The 17,144-nt window shown below is 46.2% G+C and overlaps 1 protein-coding gene across 1 annotated transcript in view; it reads right to left on the bottom strand.

Annotated features, from left to right (window-relative positions):
• The window catches only part of SLC28A3 (solute carrier family 28 member 3), a gene marked incomplete at both ends in the record, with an annotated part of 48,017 nt that extends 46,641 nt beyond the window's left edge, over positions 1-1,376 (bottom strand). Inside the window, one exon of the mRNA XM_080910061.1 lies at positions 1,266-1,376. Within this exon, the coding sequence (XP_080766187.1) occupies positions 1,266-1,376 (111 nt within the window). The remainder of the gene's footprint in view (positions 1-1,265) is intronic.
• Positions 1,377-17,144: the final 15,768 nt, after the last annotated feature.

Raw genomic sequence — 17,144 nt, 5'->3', positions numbered from 1 at the left:
CAATAAATTTGTGTCTACAAAACCCTGGTAAAAGATGCTTCAGAAAGAGTAGCTTGAACCCTGTTTGTCAGGATGGTGCCTGTGCTGAAGACATTGAGGAAAAAGCAGCCTACACCCTCCTGGTCCTCCTAATGATGCTCACAGATTTCCCTCTGATGGTGCACTTAGAGGGGAGATGTCGGCAAGGATGGTTCGGAGACAAGCTCGCACAAATAAACCCCGGGACAATGATTCTTAACTTCCACCAACATTCCAACTATTTCTAATCATTTTGCACTTATTTATTGGGACCCCAAAGTCCCAGCCCCTTGTCTTTTCTGCTGGCCTCTCCACATTATACATAAATGGTACTGCGCACACGCCCCGGAGTTAGTTCACTCCTGTTGGACTCGTTGCCTCTTTGTGAGACATGCACGTGAAATTTAAAACCAGGTTCATGCAGGCACTTTTGCTGGCCATTTGTCTTAGCATTTAAAAGTTGTGATCTGCTCATTAAGTGCCCAGGAAACCCGAGGGTAGCCAAGTGTTCCCTGTGCTTTTTCTTTCTTCCTTTCTCTTTGTTTTGTTTTTTCAACTTTATTAAAAAACAGGTGCATATATAGATTTTTAAAAGCATTTTTGCATAAAAATATATAAATATATTTTTGTCAGTACTTGATTTTTTTTTTAAGGTTTGATAGCATTCCCTGTGTTTTCTAAGCTCTCATGTTGCAACTCAAATCCAGGTTCCTGGCAGTCGGGGTATTTCAGCTCAGGGACCGGCCTCCCTCACGGGCCACCTGTGGCACCCAGCCCTGATACTAGGTGTATTAATCACTCAGCAGCCTTGGCTGAGGCTTTGCATAAGTAGGCCAACCTGGGCAGGATTCTGGGTTACAATTCACCTTGGCTGAGAACCCATTCAGGCTTCTGCAGCCTCCACTGAAGTGGGGGTGCTGAGCTCCTACCCAGGTTCTTGGGGTAAGGAACCTGAGTATAAATCCCGAAATTTGTTGAGAGTCCAGGGGCAAGAAAGGGAGAGAAGGAAAGCAGCTTGTTTCCGGACTGAGGAAGGAAGTCCAAACCAAGACTAGACTTTGAAAGAAACTTTTCAGGTTTACCAACCCAGACGAGTCCAAGTGGGGGGGTGGGGGGAGAATGGGCTTAAAGCGTACTCATAAAAGAATTAACATTCTTGCTGTAGCTCAGAGAGCTCAGGGCTCTTGTTACTAAGCTTGCCAGATGTGAAGACCGCAGGTTACTTGGTCCCCTCTAGCGCTGCTCACCTGGAAGGCTTCGTTGCTGCGACCCTGGTCACTGGGGGCTGTAGGTGTCAGCTCCAGGCTCATCTTGCTCGCCTTAGGCTCCGAATTCTTTCCTGGGTCTGACATGGACATCGTCTGCTCCAGAGAGAGCGAGCACCACCTCTGCTATGTCAGAGGGCCACCTGCTGCTGCCTCAGTTTGGAAACCTTTCCAATAACCTTTTAAATGACTTGGGCTGGAACCTGGTTTGGGTGGGGCAGGCGGGGCGGGCAGGAGGGCGGGGTGAGGCCTCTTTTTGAGCACGCCCACCCCCTTCCTCTTTCCAGGGATGCCCCGCATAGATTTCTCATCACAAACGGGAACCCGGGAACCCGCAGTTTTCTCTGAAGCCCTTTGCAAAATCGCCTACTTCCTGCGGATGGCGTTTGGGGCTAGCCAGGTGTTGCTGCGTCTGTGCTGGGCACGTGGAAGGTACAACATAAGTGACTTTGTATTCCTTCTGGAGAAGCTTGAGATACGGGACAGACAAAAAGGATGAGAATCAGGTGCACGCCTGGCCTGCAAAGCCTTTCACTGGCCCTTTCTTCACGCCCCAAACCCCAAGAACAGAATTGCAGAGAGGCCAGCCGCATGCACGGAGGGGGGGGGTGTTCAGTCCCTAAGTACACTTCCTAGTATTTTAAATGAACCGCTCACGGTGTAGTTCCTCCTTCATCATTGTTATTATCATGTAGATTCTCACTAGTGGATAACTAGAACTAGAAAACTCAAAACTGGGAGACAGTAGACATAAAAATAGGAGAAACCGTCTTCCTACAGGTTGTATCTAGACGATGGTTTTATGAATGGTTGCTAGAACGACCTTTGTATTTTGCTGATTTTTCAATAAGGCTCGTGGCTTTAATTTTTCACTACTAGACCCTGGATAACACTTCCAGACTCATCCGAACCTGTCGTGTGGGTTCAAATATGGCTTTCCTGTCCCAAGTCATCAAACTACAACACAGGAGCTAAATCCAACCCACTGCCCATTTTTATATAGCTTAAGAGCTAAGAGTGTGTTTTAGGCTGTCGAATAAATTAAATAATTAAAGGGAAGAATACTTCATTTAAAAAAATTAATGTTTTAAGAGTGGAATACAAAAGTAATGGGGCTTTATCATGGCGTCTTCATATGCATGTATCTTGGGTGTTCGGCTTGGCTCCCCCCTACCCTCGCCCCTCCCCCTCTGGCTAATTCTCATTCTTCCTTCAGTTAGCTTTCCCTTGTACTTTCTGTTACATACAGGGATATTTTATGTCACACGAAAGTCACATGAAATTCCGATTTAAGGCTGGATGTGGCAGTGGGTGCACTCAGAGGCAGAGGCGGGGCTGATGCAAGCTGGAGGCAAGCATATTCTAGATAGTGAGTCTCCTTCCCTAGGCCAGGACCAGCAATAAGACTGTCTTAGAAAAAAAAAATCAGACCCTCCCCCCAGACATGTAATAATGGCGTCTTTTTAAAATGTCAAATTCTATGTTGGAAATGGTTCGACTGGCATACAAGCGTGGTGCCCATTTACTTATGCATTGCTTCTGGTTGCTTTACTGTAATCGCAGGAACTTGGCTGACAGCTGACTTTTTTCTTTTTTTTGCAAATGCTGCAATCCTGGAGCTGGCAACAGACCCTGCTTCAAGCCCCAACCACAACCCAAGCATCTTCTACTCATTGGCTAAAGACACGGTACGTGAATATTTTTGAGCCTGGGAACAGGGAGGACTCTATAGTTTGATGGTCAGGTATGGTGTGCTAAATATGATAGGCATACACCTCAGGGACAGTAGAGAGGATCTCGAGTTCAAGATCAAACTAGGGGGGTCCTGGGGAGATGGCTCAGTGGTTAAGAGCACTGGCTCTTCTTCCAGAGGTCCTGAGTTCAATCCCCAGCAACCACATGGTGTCTCACCACCATCTGTAGTGGGATCTGGTGTCCTCTTCTGGTGTGTCTGAAGACCATGCATGCATACACATAAAATAAATAATTAAAAAAGATCAAACTAGGCTGTACACCCAGTCCCCCATCTTACCCCTCTCCACTCCCACACAAAGATACACACAGTAATTAGTCTACCTATTCTCCAGCCTCACCATAAAAACTTGATACCTGAGGCAGCCGCACACATATATAACCTAAGATACCCCAAATGGTAATGTCTAGATTACGGGTTGATCTCCTATGCAACCTTCAGCCTATGGAGATAAAACTCTCAGAACTAATAGGAATCCAGCTTGTTTTGAAATGCCACAGTTGACTGGAATTATAGTCTGTCAGAAAAGACGGTGGTGCCTGGCTATGAGCTACATATGGCTCATTTTTCTCACTCTGGAAGTAAGGCATGGGATCAGCAAAAGAGATGGAAATTCTTTCCAGTTTTCCAGGACTGGATTTGATATCATCTAGAGTTGATTTCAAGCCCTGTTTTGTTAGAAGTAGCTGTGTCTCCCAACTCCTCTGGGCTGTTTTCATCTTGGCGTTCCCACATCTCATCTTTGTTTTTTCAACACAGGGTCTTTCCTGGCTGTCCTAGAACTTACTATGTAGACCAGGCTGGCCTCCATTTCAGAGATCTGCCTGCCTCTGTGTTGGGACTTGTGGTGTGCATACGCTACCCACCCTCCCCAGCATCCCCAATCTCATTTTTAAACCTTAAAAGTACCATGTAGCGATTGAATCAATGGGCTTTTTACTCAACTGGTAACTATCTATACCTTTTGCCTCAGGCTGAGACTCCCCATGTGCCCACTGAGATTGATGTTTGTCCTTGCTGAAAGTCCAAGAGCAAAGCTAATAAAACACTCGATCTGCCCTACCCATCCCACCCTGTGACGGGGTCGCTCTGTCCGAATGCATTTTAAAAGGGAGACGAGATAAACTAAGGCTGCTGTGTGCCACCCGTGTTCAGAGCTGAGCAGGGGTGTCAGGTGCTGCACTGGCGTTCTCTCTGTCTCAGCCGTTCTCTGGAGACTGTTCATTTGTCATAGTGCGCTTGCAAGAAGAAATAGCATTATTACCGTTGCGGTCAACATTAAAACTCAAATAAAATGTACCAGGTGTGTTGGTATATACCTGTGAACCCCACATTTGGGAGGCTGAGGTAGGAGGACAATAAGTTCTGAAACTAAACTGGGATTCAAGTGCCAAGAAACCCAAGAAAACAGTTGGCCCACTTTAATTTTTTTAAAAGATTTATTTATTATATGTAAGTACACTATAGCTACCTTCAGACACACCAGAAGGGGGCATCTGATCCCATCACAGATGGTTCTGAGGTTGTGAGCCACCATGTGGTTGTTGGGAATTGAACTCAGGACCTCTGGAAGAGCAGTCGGTGCTCTTAACCACTGAGCCATCTCTTCATCCTCCCCGATAAGGTAATTCTTAAGATTACCTAGAAACAGAGAAGTTTGTATCAGGGAATAAAGGTGCATTAAAGTGGCAGAGAATGTGTCAGCCCTGCCTTCAGCCTCTAGCCAAACAAATAACAAAACTGGATAAATAAGGAAATGTATCTTCAACACCGGGGAGTCCCCGGCTTTGCTTGATGGCACATTGGCACATTGGGGCAGTTGCCCGTCGTCTCTTTTCCTTGTTCTCGATGCCACCAGGAGCCAAGATGGCTGCAGAGGCCGCCTACACCTTTGGCACTGCACCAAGGCCTGTGCATGGCTTATTTGGCTGTTTGATCACTTCAGTTAAAATTCTAAGAAGGACAGTTTTGCCGACAAGGAAGGGAAGAATATGATACACGCGTCAGCACACTGGATGCTAATAGGCGTTTGTGTCCTTCCCATGTCAAAGCCCAGGATACCTCTTCCTCCAACTTAAGAAGACAAAGTGAGTTTCCCAAGGGTCTGGCCAAGAAGTCGAAAAGTCAAAAGGTGGGCTCAGGTCTCTGACATCTACTTAAGCTCCACAAAGCAATAATGCCTACGGGATGCACAGGAGGGTTCATATCAAAAGTTCGCCCTGTGAATAAGGTAAATAAAACCAAGAAATGATTGACCTGCCGGGGAGTCAGAGTCTAGCTTATGTATGCACTCGAAATGCTTGGTCACAGCTCAGGTCCCAGGTGGCTACTGGAAGTGAGTGCTCGGAGCTGTGTGAGCACGGAGCACAGAGATCACAGAGCACGGAGATCCTGCTCTAGCTGAGCTGTTTTGCAGAGTCCTAGAAATGGGTAGGCTCCATGATAAAGGGTGAAGAATGTACTTATTGATCGAAGGTGAATGGAGGACCAAACTCTGAACTCTGGGGACCGAGAGGGAAACTCAGTGGTGAGGGTCTCTCTACCCTGCTTTCCTTAGTGCCTGACCTCCCTTTCCTGTTCCTTGAGATGGTTTCACCATGTATAGCTTGGTACTTGTTATATAGCCCACAGTAGCCCCAAACTTGTGACAATCCTCCTGCCTTGAACTCTCAAGTTCTGGCTTTACAGGTATGTGCCACCACACCCAACTATTCTTCTTTTTAAAAGTTTTATTTATTTCATGTATGTGAGCACACTGTCACTGTCTTCAGACACACCAGAAGAGGGCATCAAATCCCATTACAGATGGTTGTGAGCCACCATGTGGTTGCTGGGAACTGAACTCAGTGGAAGAACAGTCAGTGCTCTTAACCTCTCTGAGCCATCTCTCCAGCCCCCCCAGTTATTCTTTTTAGCTTTTTTTTTTTTTTTTTTTTTTTTTTTTTTTTTTTTTTTTTGAGACAAGGTCTCCCTATGTACCTCTCCCTAGCCTGGAACTTTCTATATAGACCAGGTTGGCCCCGAAGCCACAGATATTCTACAGAGCTTCATCCCGGTTGCTGAGATCCGAGGCCTGTGTTACCACACCCAGCCCCAGAGCACTTTCTTTGCTCCCATTGCACCGGTTTTCACTTATCCCTTGCTGAGCTCACTCTCTGAGGGCAATGGGTCTAACCAGCTCACAACATAGTCTTTCCTTTTGTGTTAAATCTCTGCAAGCAAGCTCACTCCCAATAGCCCCTAGCCATTGTTAGTTGTAAAATGAGGATTACAGTTACACTTTCTTCTGGGTCTGTGATGAAGGCTGGGTGAGGCTGCTACCTGCAGGGTAGTTAGCGCTTGGAGTGTATGTCCACTCACAAAGGACAGCAGGCAAACCTGTGGTGGTGAGTCCCTAATGAGGTATGGATTGTTCCCACCCTGAATGTCTAGAAGAATAGTGACATTGCACCTAAACAGATAAGGAGCCAGAGGCAGGAGAGAACAAACAGCGATTTGTCCTGACTTGTCTTAGCAACAACTTTAAACCTCCGGGTCAATAAGGACCTTCCAGGAAACCCATTCTGAGAAAGATGGGCTGAGATTAAGTTTTCCCTTTTAGCAGTATTATCCCTTGTTTGGATCGATCAGAGGGCAGCTTGCTCTGTGAGTGGGCAGCAGACCCACCTTTCCCCCCCTTGCCTTGGATAGAATTCTATCTGTCTTTAAAAGATGCTGTTAGCAATAGTGTTGGTCCCATTCCTTTGGAACAACTGATCGGTATGTCAATTGTGTGTAATTTAAAGCTCTGCAGAACCAGGTCAAGGGATGTGCATGCTTGTGTGTGCAAGTGTGCATTTGTGTGTGTGTCTATGTGTGTGTGGAGGACACTTGGGGCTTTCGACAGCCTTACACCCACCTGCCTCCGGTCAAGGCTAGGCCAGGTTCCATTCTCCACACACAGGGACATTCTTGAGTAGAAAAAAGTGCCTGAATATATTGACTGACGCTTGCTGGTCAATGGATTCAAAGGTCAGTTTAATATAATTTAATTATAATTTTAATTATAAGTTTAAACTGTAACCTTGTTGAAATAACCTGTACCCCTAAAAGGTATAAAAACTGTTTGTTATAACCACTCGGGGCCACCTTCCAGTCACTCACCAGGAGGGGCTGATTGTGGCTAGACCTCAATGCACTGAAAAATAAACCTCTTTTGCATCAAACTTATGTCTCACTTGGGGGTGTCTCCCAGTAGTTAAGACTCACTTTGAGGGCTGGAGACATGGCTCAGCGGTTAAGAGCACTGACTGCTCTTCCAGAGGTCCTGAGTTCAAATCCCAGCAACCACATGGTGGCTCACAACCATCTGTAATGGGATTTTGTGCCCTCTTCTGGTGTGTCTGAAGACAGCTACAGTGTACTTACATATAATAAATGAATAGATCTTCCATGTGTAAGTCATGTTATTCTGTGTGTGTGTGCAAGATACACACGAGTATCTTGTATGTGTGTGAATGTGGAGGCCAGGAGTTGATATCATGTGTCTTTCTCAATCCCTTTTCACCCTTCTTTTAGAGTCATGGAAGTTGGAGTTTGCCACTTTGGCTAGGATGGCTGGATAGCTAGCAAACTGCAGGAATCCTCCTGTCTCTGTTTCCTGAACTTTAGAATTATGGGCATGTACTGCCATGCCTGGCTTTTTGTTTTTCTGCTGGGGACCTGAACTCATGCTTGTGTGGAAAGTACTTTATCAATGTGGCTGTCTCTCTAGACCCCCAACACCGTTTTGTTTTGTTGTTATTTTGGGACAGGGCCCCTCTATGCTTCTGAAGTTAGGTAGGAAGTAGCTCAAACCCTCTGCAATAGTTCTGCATAAGTATTTTGGATATTGGACCACATACATACATGGCCACACTTGGCTCAGGGCCCAAGTTTTAAATACATCAGGTTTGTTCTGTGGACTTGCCATCCTACCATTCTGTTGGGAGAAATACCCTGTTCCTTCTCAGAGTTTTTAGATAGTTGGCTGTTCTGGGGGTGGGTTGGGGTGAGGTGGGGATGTGGGGGGGAAATCATCTTTGGAAAAAGCAAATGCTCAAATACAATGAATGTTTTTGTTGACTATTTTGTAACCATCGTAGCAAGAATTCTGAGTGGATGCTAACACTCGTGGCTGAAACTTTATGACAAGAACATTTGTAGAAATGCTGAGGACCTTCTCCTAAGTGACATGTTTGTTCTTAATCAAAGTAAAGGGGAACGGACATTCTATGGAGATGACTTAGTCCTTAACCTCATTGGCTGGTTTTGTATGGGACCTAAGCTCCGTTCCCAGCACCCACATGGTAGCTCACAATTGCCTGAAACTCCATTTCAGATCCAACACCCACTTCTGACTTCTACAGGCACATACATGGCATATGTACATAAACGCAGGCAAATATGTAAAGTAAAATAAAATCTTTAAAAAATTAAAAAAGAAAACAAAATCAATAAGGGGTGAAGACCCCCCCCCTTTGGTCATTACTTCCCACCCCATAGAAAACAGAGGTGGTGTCTTGGTTCAGTGAATGAAAAAATTTAAAAAGAAGGAAAGGAAAGAACATGACTGCTCCCAGGTATAATGGAGGAGGTTTTATTGTAGACAAAAGGGAGAGCATGGCCAGAGGCAGCAACAAATGGGAGAGTCCAGGGTGATCAGGACCCTGAGCCAGATACAGGGAGGGAAGGGCAGAAGGGAAGGGAAGGAGGAAGGGGAAGGGAAGAAGGGAGGGGAGAGAGGTGAGCCAGGAACAGTCACCAGGAGGCCAAAGGTACAAAGGGTAATGCAACTGTCTGGATTGTACGGGGCAGGGCCTCTGTGGGAAGGGCAGCTTAGCTTCTGGGCTACGGAGAACAGGGTACGCCAGCCACGTCTTATAACAAGTAAGAACTGAAGGATGCTGGGAGAATCTGGAGGCCAGGTCTGCTTTGTTGAGTGAAGGCGCAGACTCATTTGAGGACATTGGGAAGGTGGATACTTTAGGATGCCTGGTTTATTTGATACACGATCCGCCACATGATTTGTTACATAGCCCAGTCTGGCCTCAAACTCTTAATCCTTTGCTTCAACTTCGTGAGTCCTGGGACCCTGGGTGTGCCCTGTCCTTCCTGGAGTGGTAGGGGTGAGTTGCTGTAGGGCAGTTGCTGAGCCGAGAAAGACAGTGCCTTTTCTATACAGTTTAGCAATTACAATCAGAACCAGATAAGCTGAGGGGCAGGACTGGTCCTTACCGGTTTCTCAGTCAAGGTTATAGTTTATTATCGTCGACTTCTAATCAGTCACTAACGCACCTTATAGCAAGTAAGAGAAATGGGTGGATTTCCCAGCTTCCTCTAGTGACCACTGTGTGGTGATGGTTGATGTGTCTCTGCTTTCTGTTAGGGAGCCGCTCGGGTCACACTTGACTCTCACCTCTTCATCTTTTCTCTTTTCCTTGCTGGCAAATCTTCCAGGCCCTCAAGACTGCTCTGATCTCGGGTTTCACTTGAACTCGAACTGGCCCCTGGAAGACTGTCCTAACGTCTACCTCTGGACAAGGACATGGGCACCACAGGTTCTCCCAAGTCAGGTACAGAGCCTGGTATAGAAGTAGCTAAGGGATGTCAGATCTCTGAGCAACTAGTGCCTGCCTCCTAAATCAGAGCTGGCTGGCAGTGGGGGCTACCAGGACCTGGACCAGGCTCTTTGTGCCAGAAACAAGAGGTCTTGTTTGTTGTTTTGTTTTTGTTTGTTTTTTTTTCTTTTTAAAAAAGTTTCCCACCATAGTTTCTAAAGGATGCAAGTGAGCTCTGGGGAAGAACTGTCATTATAATGTATCAAAACACATCAGAACTGTGGACATTCAAAGATCATAAGGATGCTTACAAAAAACCTCATAACTCCACTCAAGTAGTTAATCATTACATCAATAAACACTTAAAAAAACTGTATATCTGAGTACACTGTAGCTGTCTTCAGACACACCAGAGAAGGGCATCAGATCCCATCACAGATGGTTGTTAGCCACCATGTAGTTGCTGGGAATTAAACTCAGGACTCCTGAAAGAACAGTCAGTGCTCTAACCACTGAACCATCTCTCCAGCCCCCACCAATAAAGACTTGAAATAAACATTTAATTTGGTTTTGGAACATGTGTAGCCGGTTGTGGTGGCGCACACCGGTAGGATTTGCTGAAGGAGGCAGAGGCAGGAGGATCACGAGTTCGAGGCCAGCCTGGGCTACACATTTTGTGCTCGCTTCGGCAGCTAAAATTGGAACATGTGTATGTGCATGTGTATGTATATGTATGTATGTGTATGCATATGTATGTATGTGCGTATGTGTATCTATGTGTGTATAAGTGTGTGTGTGTGTGTGTGTGTGTGTGTGTAGACCAAGTTGGCCATAAACTTGCAGTCTCCTTCCTGACTCTGTGTCCCAACTCCTGGGATCACAGGCATGCTCCGCCATGTTCCTAGATGACAAAAAGAGAAACAACTCTAGGAAAAAAGACCATAGCTGGGAAAAGTCAGCAGTGGTGCTGTTGACGAGCTTCCATCGGTAAGAAGTCAGACCTTATGTAGCCATGGAGGGAGGGGGGATATGATTTTTGAGGCCCTTTTAGCAAGGATTGGCAGTTGGTGTCAAGCCCAAGTTGGGGTGATTGGTGGGATACTGTCAGAATCATAGTTGGCATCCTGGCATAGGGCACAGTGACACAGCAGTCACAAGACAAGGGGTAATTTGCTTCCAGTGGGCTAATCAGAAGCAGCGAGCCTCTGGTTTGGAACCAGGAAAGGTCCACACCATCACTTCTGTTTCTGTGTGTTTGCTTCTTATTAAGAACTCGTAAGATCAAAGTTGTCTCTGGACATGCCTCCAATCTCAGCAATTAGGGAAGGAGTGGGGACAGAGAAATCAATAGTTCAAGCCCAGCCATGGCTGGCTACTTGAGGAGTTTGTGGATAGTCAGAGACTGCTTTGTTTGGATTCTCAACACATCTAGGTTGGGAATCTTGAGTCACTCTGTAACCTGTAGGAGCATTTGAGGACTTGTGTGGATCTAATGAGAATCTTATTTGAAGCATTGTTAGAGCAGAAAGAACCTGGTATTTGCAACCCAATCAGCTATTATTGCAAACGTCGACTCCCCGCCCCCCCCCAGAATTAATGTTTGTGAAAGTCATAATAAGCTGTACTGTACTGGTTGGCTTTGTATGTCAACTTGACACAGCTGGAGTTGTCTCAGAAAAAGGAGCCTCCGTTGAGGAAATGCCTCTATGAGATCCAGCTGTAAGGCATTTTCTCAACTAGTGATCAAGGGGGGAGGGCCCAGCCCACTGTGGGTGGTACCATCCCTGGGCTGGTAGACCTGGGTTCTATAAGAAAGCAGGCTGAGCAAGCCAGGGGAGCAAGCCAGTAAGTAACATCCCTCCATGGCCTCTGCATCAGCTCCTGCCTCCAGGTTTCTGACCTGTGTGAGTTCCAGTCCTGACTTCCTTTGGTGAGGAACAGCAATGTGGAAGTGTAAGCTGAAAAACCTTTTCCTTCTTAAGTTGCTTCTTGGTCACGATGTTTCAGTGCAGCATTAGAAACCATGACTAAGACTTAAGTGTATGTACATAACAATGTCTCTTCCTCAGCCCACGTTGGCCCAGGGTGCAGGATTTTAGATTTCCAGCAGGTACTAGGATTCATACTTCTGTCCAGAAAGCCATCTGTGGGACTTGTGAAAACCACTTAAGGGACTAGGAGACGGGATTTCAAAGGTAGACAGGACCTGAAAGGTATGACATATAGGAAGAGAGTGTCTACGCACATGCACACATCTGCGCATGTGCATGTATATACACAGGGTCAGGAAGATTACCCAGAGTGCTGTGCTCCTGGTGTCTGGAAATCATGCATAAGGTAACTTGATGGTTACCCTTCTGAGGAGGAGGAGAACAAAACCACGGTCCCTATTCCTCACTCCGTTGATTTTTTTTCTGGTTTCCCTTGCTAGACCTTAGTCCACGTGAAGGCAGGGCTTAATTCACTGATGAACTCTGAACCTATGCAATGGTCCTGCTGTGCAGTAGATGTTTGATGATGATCAAAGCTTCCTTGCTCATTTTTGCTTGGGATGCCGGAGGCAGAACCCTGCCTGGGCCTGGTGAATGTTGGGCAAAGGCTCTGACCTCTGAGATGCAAGGGTTCTGACTGAATCCTGTCTGAACCACCTGACGGGCACAGTCAGGACTACAGGCTCTAGCCCAAACTTTAATTCAACTGCTTAAAACTTGTTCACGGAAGGTGGAGAAACTCTTAAGTTTATTTCATAACCCGAAAAAGTCAGCTGCTTACAGAATGGCTGAACTTACATGTCTCCACCCAAGAATTAAGTCATGAGAACGTCAGAGCTGAGTCTTGGGTGAGAGACCCAGTGTGAGCTCAGGTGTTATGTGTCACCTACCCGGCAAGGCTGGAGTTCCCAAGCCGCTCCCTCCACTTAGTTTCAGGAAGTGAATGGGCGAATCAGACTCCGGGGCCCTGCCTCTTTCTTCTTTGATCTTACCAGGATATGGCTGTTCATAAAGGAGGCTAAGAACCGTAAGTTCTTTGAAGCAAGGTGGAGAAGGTGTTCGGAAGTGGGGACTGAGATTAGGTTATGGTTCTGGCCAGAGAGAGCAGACAGGCAGTGTTGTCGACTAATCCGGGTACCACACTCAGCGGATTGCTGAGCAGCCACACGTCACCATCACCGAGCCTAGAGAAGACGCCCAGAGGCTCAGAAGTTAAACCCCACAGCTGCAGGTGTAGTTCATTGTTAAAAAAAAAACGCTTGCATACCATGCCTGAGGTGCTTGGGTTCAATCCCCGGAAAGAAGTTAAACCATATCGAGATTCAGATTGCTTAAACCTGTGGTCGCAGATAACACAAGCCAGGGCTGTCTGCCTTTCAGACTTGGGCTTTTCCTATTTCTCTTTGTTTGCCTCGCGCATCCACTACTTCCTGAAAGCCACCGTAAGAGGCATACTGCCCACGTCTGGAAGCCATGTGACAGTTCACCAAGCCAAGGTCCGGGATCTGACGGGCAGCATGAAAGACAGGAGAGGAGCTGACGTCACAAAGGAAAATTCCCGAGTTCCTGGATTGAGCTGCCAAGCCCAAGGTAGGAGAGCAGAGAGAAGACCCCTGTCTGCATCCTGCCCCCCTCAGAAGCACCATTTGCCTCTCTCATCCCAGTGGAGGCTGCGCCCCCAGCCAACCTCCGCAACTGCTTGGAGACATCTCAATCCGTGGTCCAGGGGGCTGGATGTGCTGGAGGGGAAAGGTTACAGCCTAGTATCTGAAATAGGGTATAAACAACAGCCAGAAATTATAAAAGGGTCTGGACAACTAGAACTTAGATACATATTCAGTAAAGTAAAACATGCTACAAACCAGACGGGAAGAATTTACAATGATTCAGCAGCGGCCAATGCCCCTGGCTCCGCAGAGGATGCTGAGCCAGTATCCAAGAGCTGTCTGGTGACAGTTATTGGCTCATGTGCCCTGTTGTAAATTGGAATTTATTAGGATATTTTTTGACATGTAATCTAATCCAAAATGTCCTGGATCCTCTTGCCGCCACCTGGGTGCGCATGCGCACTGCACTCACAGGGCTAATAGTTTTACCTCAACAAAACTCCAGGCAAAGTGTCCTAGGGCTGGGAGCACAGGAGTACTGCCTACCTGTTCTGCAGGCATCCTGTAGCACTTCTCACAAATACCCCTCACTCCTGTATTGCTGTCTCTGCCACGCAGTGAGTGTAAGCGGCAAAATATGCTTTTGTGTCAATGCAATAAACAACATACTAGATACTTCTGTATCTAGTAATAAACATAGGTTCAATGTAGGGCAAAGCACATGCTTTTAGATATTTGGACACCACACACACACACACACACACACACACACACACAGGAACCAGTGGATTAGAAAAATTCTTTAAAAATCCCAGATTTCTCCCGTTTTCTCCTGCTGTGCTCACAGAACTTGCTATCATAGTCTGAGGATTGCTCTTCTTGGAAACTCCCCAGCTGTAGCCTTCACTCAGATCCAACAAGACAGACATTAGCTTGAACTGTTATGTCTAAACTACGAAAGCCCCCCGGAAAACAGGCAGATACCCTGCAGCACCTCCCCCTCATCTGCATACGAGCTCACTAGGTTTCTTTTTCCTTTATAAACCGACCCAGAGCAATGTTCATGGTCATAGATCCCAGCTCCTGAGTCTGGGCGGTGTCCCTGACTGGTGAGTCTTGGGGCTGTGCATTCAATAAATTATCCCTGTCTGACTGAGATGTGTGGTTTCTGGGAGCAACTCCGAGACCCTAACACTTTCTATTATAACTTTCATTTCAAGTTATATTTATTTTACTTTTAAGTAACTAATTTAGATGTAAAATGTTGATGGCACATGTGTGCAGTCTCCTTGGAGGATAGAATAGGGTATCAGATGCCTTGGAGCTGGAGTTGTAGATGGTTAGGAGCCACCATGCAGGTGATAAGAATGAGTCAAAGACAGGTTCTCTGCAAGAACAGCTGGTGTTCTTAACCTCTGAGCCCTTGGTTTTTACTTAGAAAACACATTTCTTACATTATATGGCAGGCTGGCCTCGAACTCCTGATTCCCTTTCTCAGTTCACTGTAGTAGACTATATAGATCTTCCGTGTTGTCCCATTTTCTATGCCAGTGTCTGATAATTCTAACATCCCCGTTCATCTGCTTGGTTTTGATATTTACCCACACAAAATAGTTTTTCTTTTTTATTTATATTTTTATATTTTATTGGTAGATGTGGCATACCATGATACATGATGTTCATTGAATAAGCCGGCCTCTGATAATGTGTGATGAAGGCCTGTGTGTGTGAGAGTGTGTGTATGTGTGAGTGTATGTGAGTGTGTGTTTGTGTACATGTATGAGTATGTGGTAAATGTAAAATGTGTGTATGTGTGTGGTATGTGTGTATGTAAGTGTGTATGTGTGTGTGAGTGTTTGAGTGTGTATGTGAATGTGTGAGTGTGTGTGGTATGTGTATATGTAAGTGTTTGTGTATGTGTAAGAGTGTGTGTGCATGAGAGCATGTGTGAGTTGTGTGACTATGTATGGTATGTGTTAGTGTGTGTGAGTTGTGTGTGGTGTGTATTTTAGTGTATGTAAGGGTGTGTATATGTGTTTGTTAGTGTGTGTGGTATGTTAGTGTTTTAGTGTGTATATGTGAGTGTGTATGTGTTAGCATGTGTGAGTATGTATATGTTTGTGAGGAGTGTGTGTGGTGAGTGTTAGTGTGTATGTGTGTGAGTGTGTATTTTCGTGAGACAGTTCCATACTTGTGCCCCTGGGAGTTCCTTTCTTAGGGGGCGAGGTTGGTCTGAATGGGCTGGTTTGGTAGTGTTTCCCTGGAAGGTTGTCAATGACATCACAGCCTGAGGAATGCTGACCACTTCTGTACGTAATCTCACTGTGTGGTTGCTGATTACCAACTCACTTTTGAATTCCCAGTAACTTGAGAACAGAGGTTAAGTCACTTTGCAACTTCCCCGTTGCCTTGTTGTGTCTTTCCTGGTACCCAGAGCTGTGCCAGTGCTGAGAGACAAAAGCCTGTGTTCTGACCAGAGCTGAGCACATTCTCAGCAGCCACTAAGCCGTCTGATGCCAGAATTCCTGTAAGGCTCCTGCACGTGGTGAGGGTGATCACACTTGTGCCTGCTCACAGCCTGTGAAGGGTAGGCAAGACGGTGAGGAATGTGGAGCCAGGAGAGACGCCGTCTGAAGATGAATCCCAGGAGGCTCTGGGAGAATAACTGCCTCACCCTTGGTGTGTGTGGGGGGCAATAGCATGCGAAGACCGGTGGATGCAGAAGTAGCAGGGGGCACTGGTGCAGGGTGCATGGTCTGAGCTCAAGACGCAGGCACCGCTGCCTCTGAACCCACAGCCTGCTGAAGCAATCCCCTTTCAGATCTCAGTTTCCCTGTGTATAAAATGAGTATGGCTATTGTATCCTTATGGTATTTGTAGGGACTAGTGAGTTTTTAAGATTAAGAGTTCAGTAACTCTTAATGTAGGGCTGTAGGGTGCTTAAGGGTGCTGGGTGCTCTTCTAGAGGGTCCTGAGTTCAAATCCCAGCAACCACATGGCAGCTTATAGCTATCTGTAATTTCAGTTTCCAAGACCCCTCTTTTGGCCTCCTCGGGCACTGCACACACCCAGTGGGTGCACAGACATACATTCAGGTGAACACCCATACACGTAAAATAAAAATAAGTAAAATCTCAAAAAATTATTTAAAAAAATTCATCAGCTAGCCAGGCATTGGGAAGAAGAAAGAAGGAAAAAAGTCAGTAACTTTCCAGGTGAAGTGACCCACATGTGAGGTCTTCCTTGAACACAGGACAAAGGAGCACTGTGAGCAGAGAGCTTCTGAGAGATGTTATAAAATGATTCTCAGAAGGTGAAGTCCTTCCTTGGGAGTCTGAGAGAATATGACAGTGTACGGTCAGTGTGACCTCCCCAGCTATGGAGGACAGAGCATGTTCACCCCGCTGGGCACCAACACCCATCACGTGACCACTGGGCTCAGAGTTCTTTATAAGATGAGGGACAACCCTGGAGCTGCTCCCAAAGGTGACATTAATACAGAATGATGCTTTCGTGGTATAAAGAAGGGTAAGTGGCCATTTCAAGCCCCTAGGCCAGGATTGTTATTAAAACTGGGTCTGAGATCACAGGATTTGCAGGGCCCTGGAGGGAAGTGGAGAATCCTGGCGGTGTATCCCAGAGACCACAGACAGCTCCCTCCCTCCACTTCTTCCTTCTAGTTACAGGGTTTCTCTTGGTCTGAGCTTGGAGAGCCCATCTGAGGGCAAGATGTCTGTGTCTACTCTCTGAAGGGATTTGCTGAGTGACTTAAGCTCTTCACAGTTTTTGGTGGCTAGGAACAGACCCCCCCCCTTAACATCATTGTCCTTTGACATCATTGTCCTTTGACACACAGTATCTTTTTTCTTTTAGATTTATTTATTCATTTTATGTATATGAATACACCATCATTAGAGGGCATCGGATCCCAT

The sequence above is a fragment of the Micromys minutus genome (assembly GCF_963924665.1).
Source record: "Micromys minutus genome assembly, chromosome: 1".
NCBI classification, from domain to species: Eukaryota; Metazoa; Chordata; class Mammalia; order Rodentia; family Muridae; genus Micromys; species Micromys minutus.
This window is presented reverse-complemented; position numbering and strand designations above follow the sequence as displayed.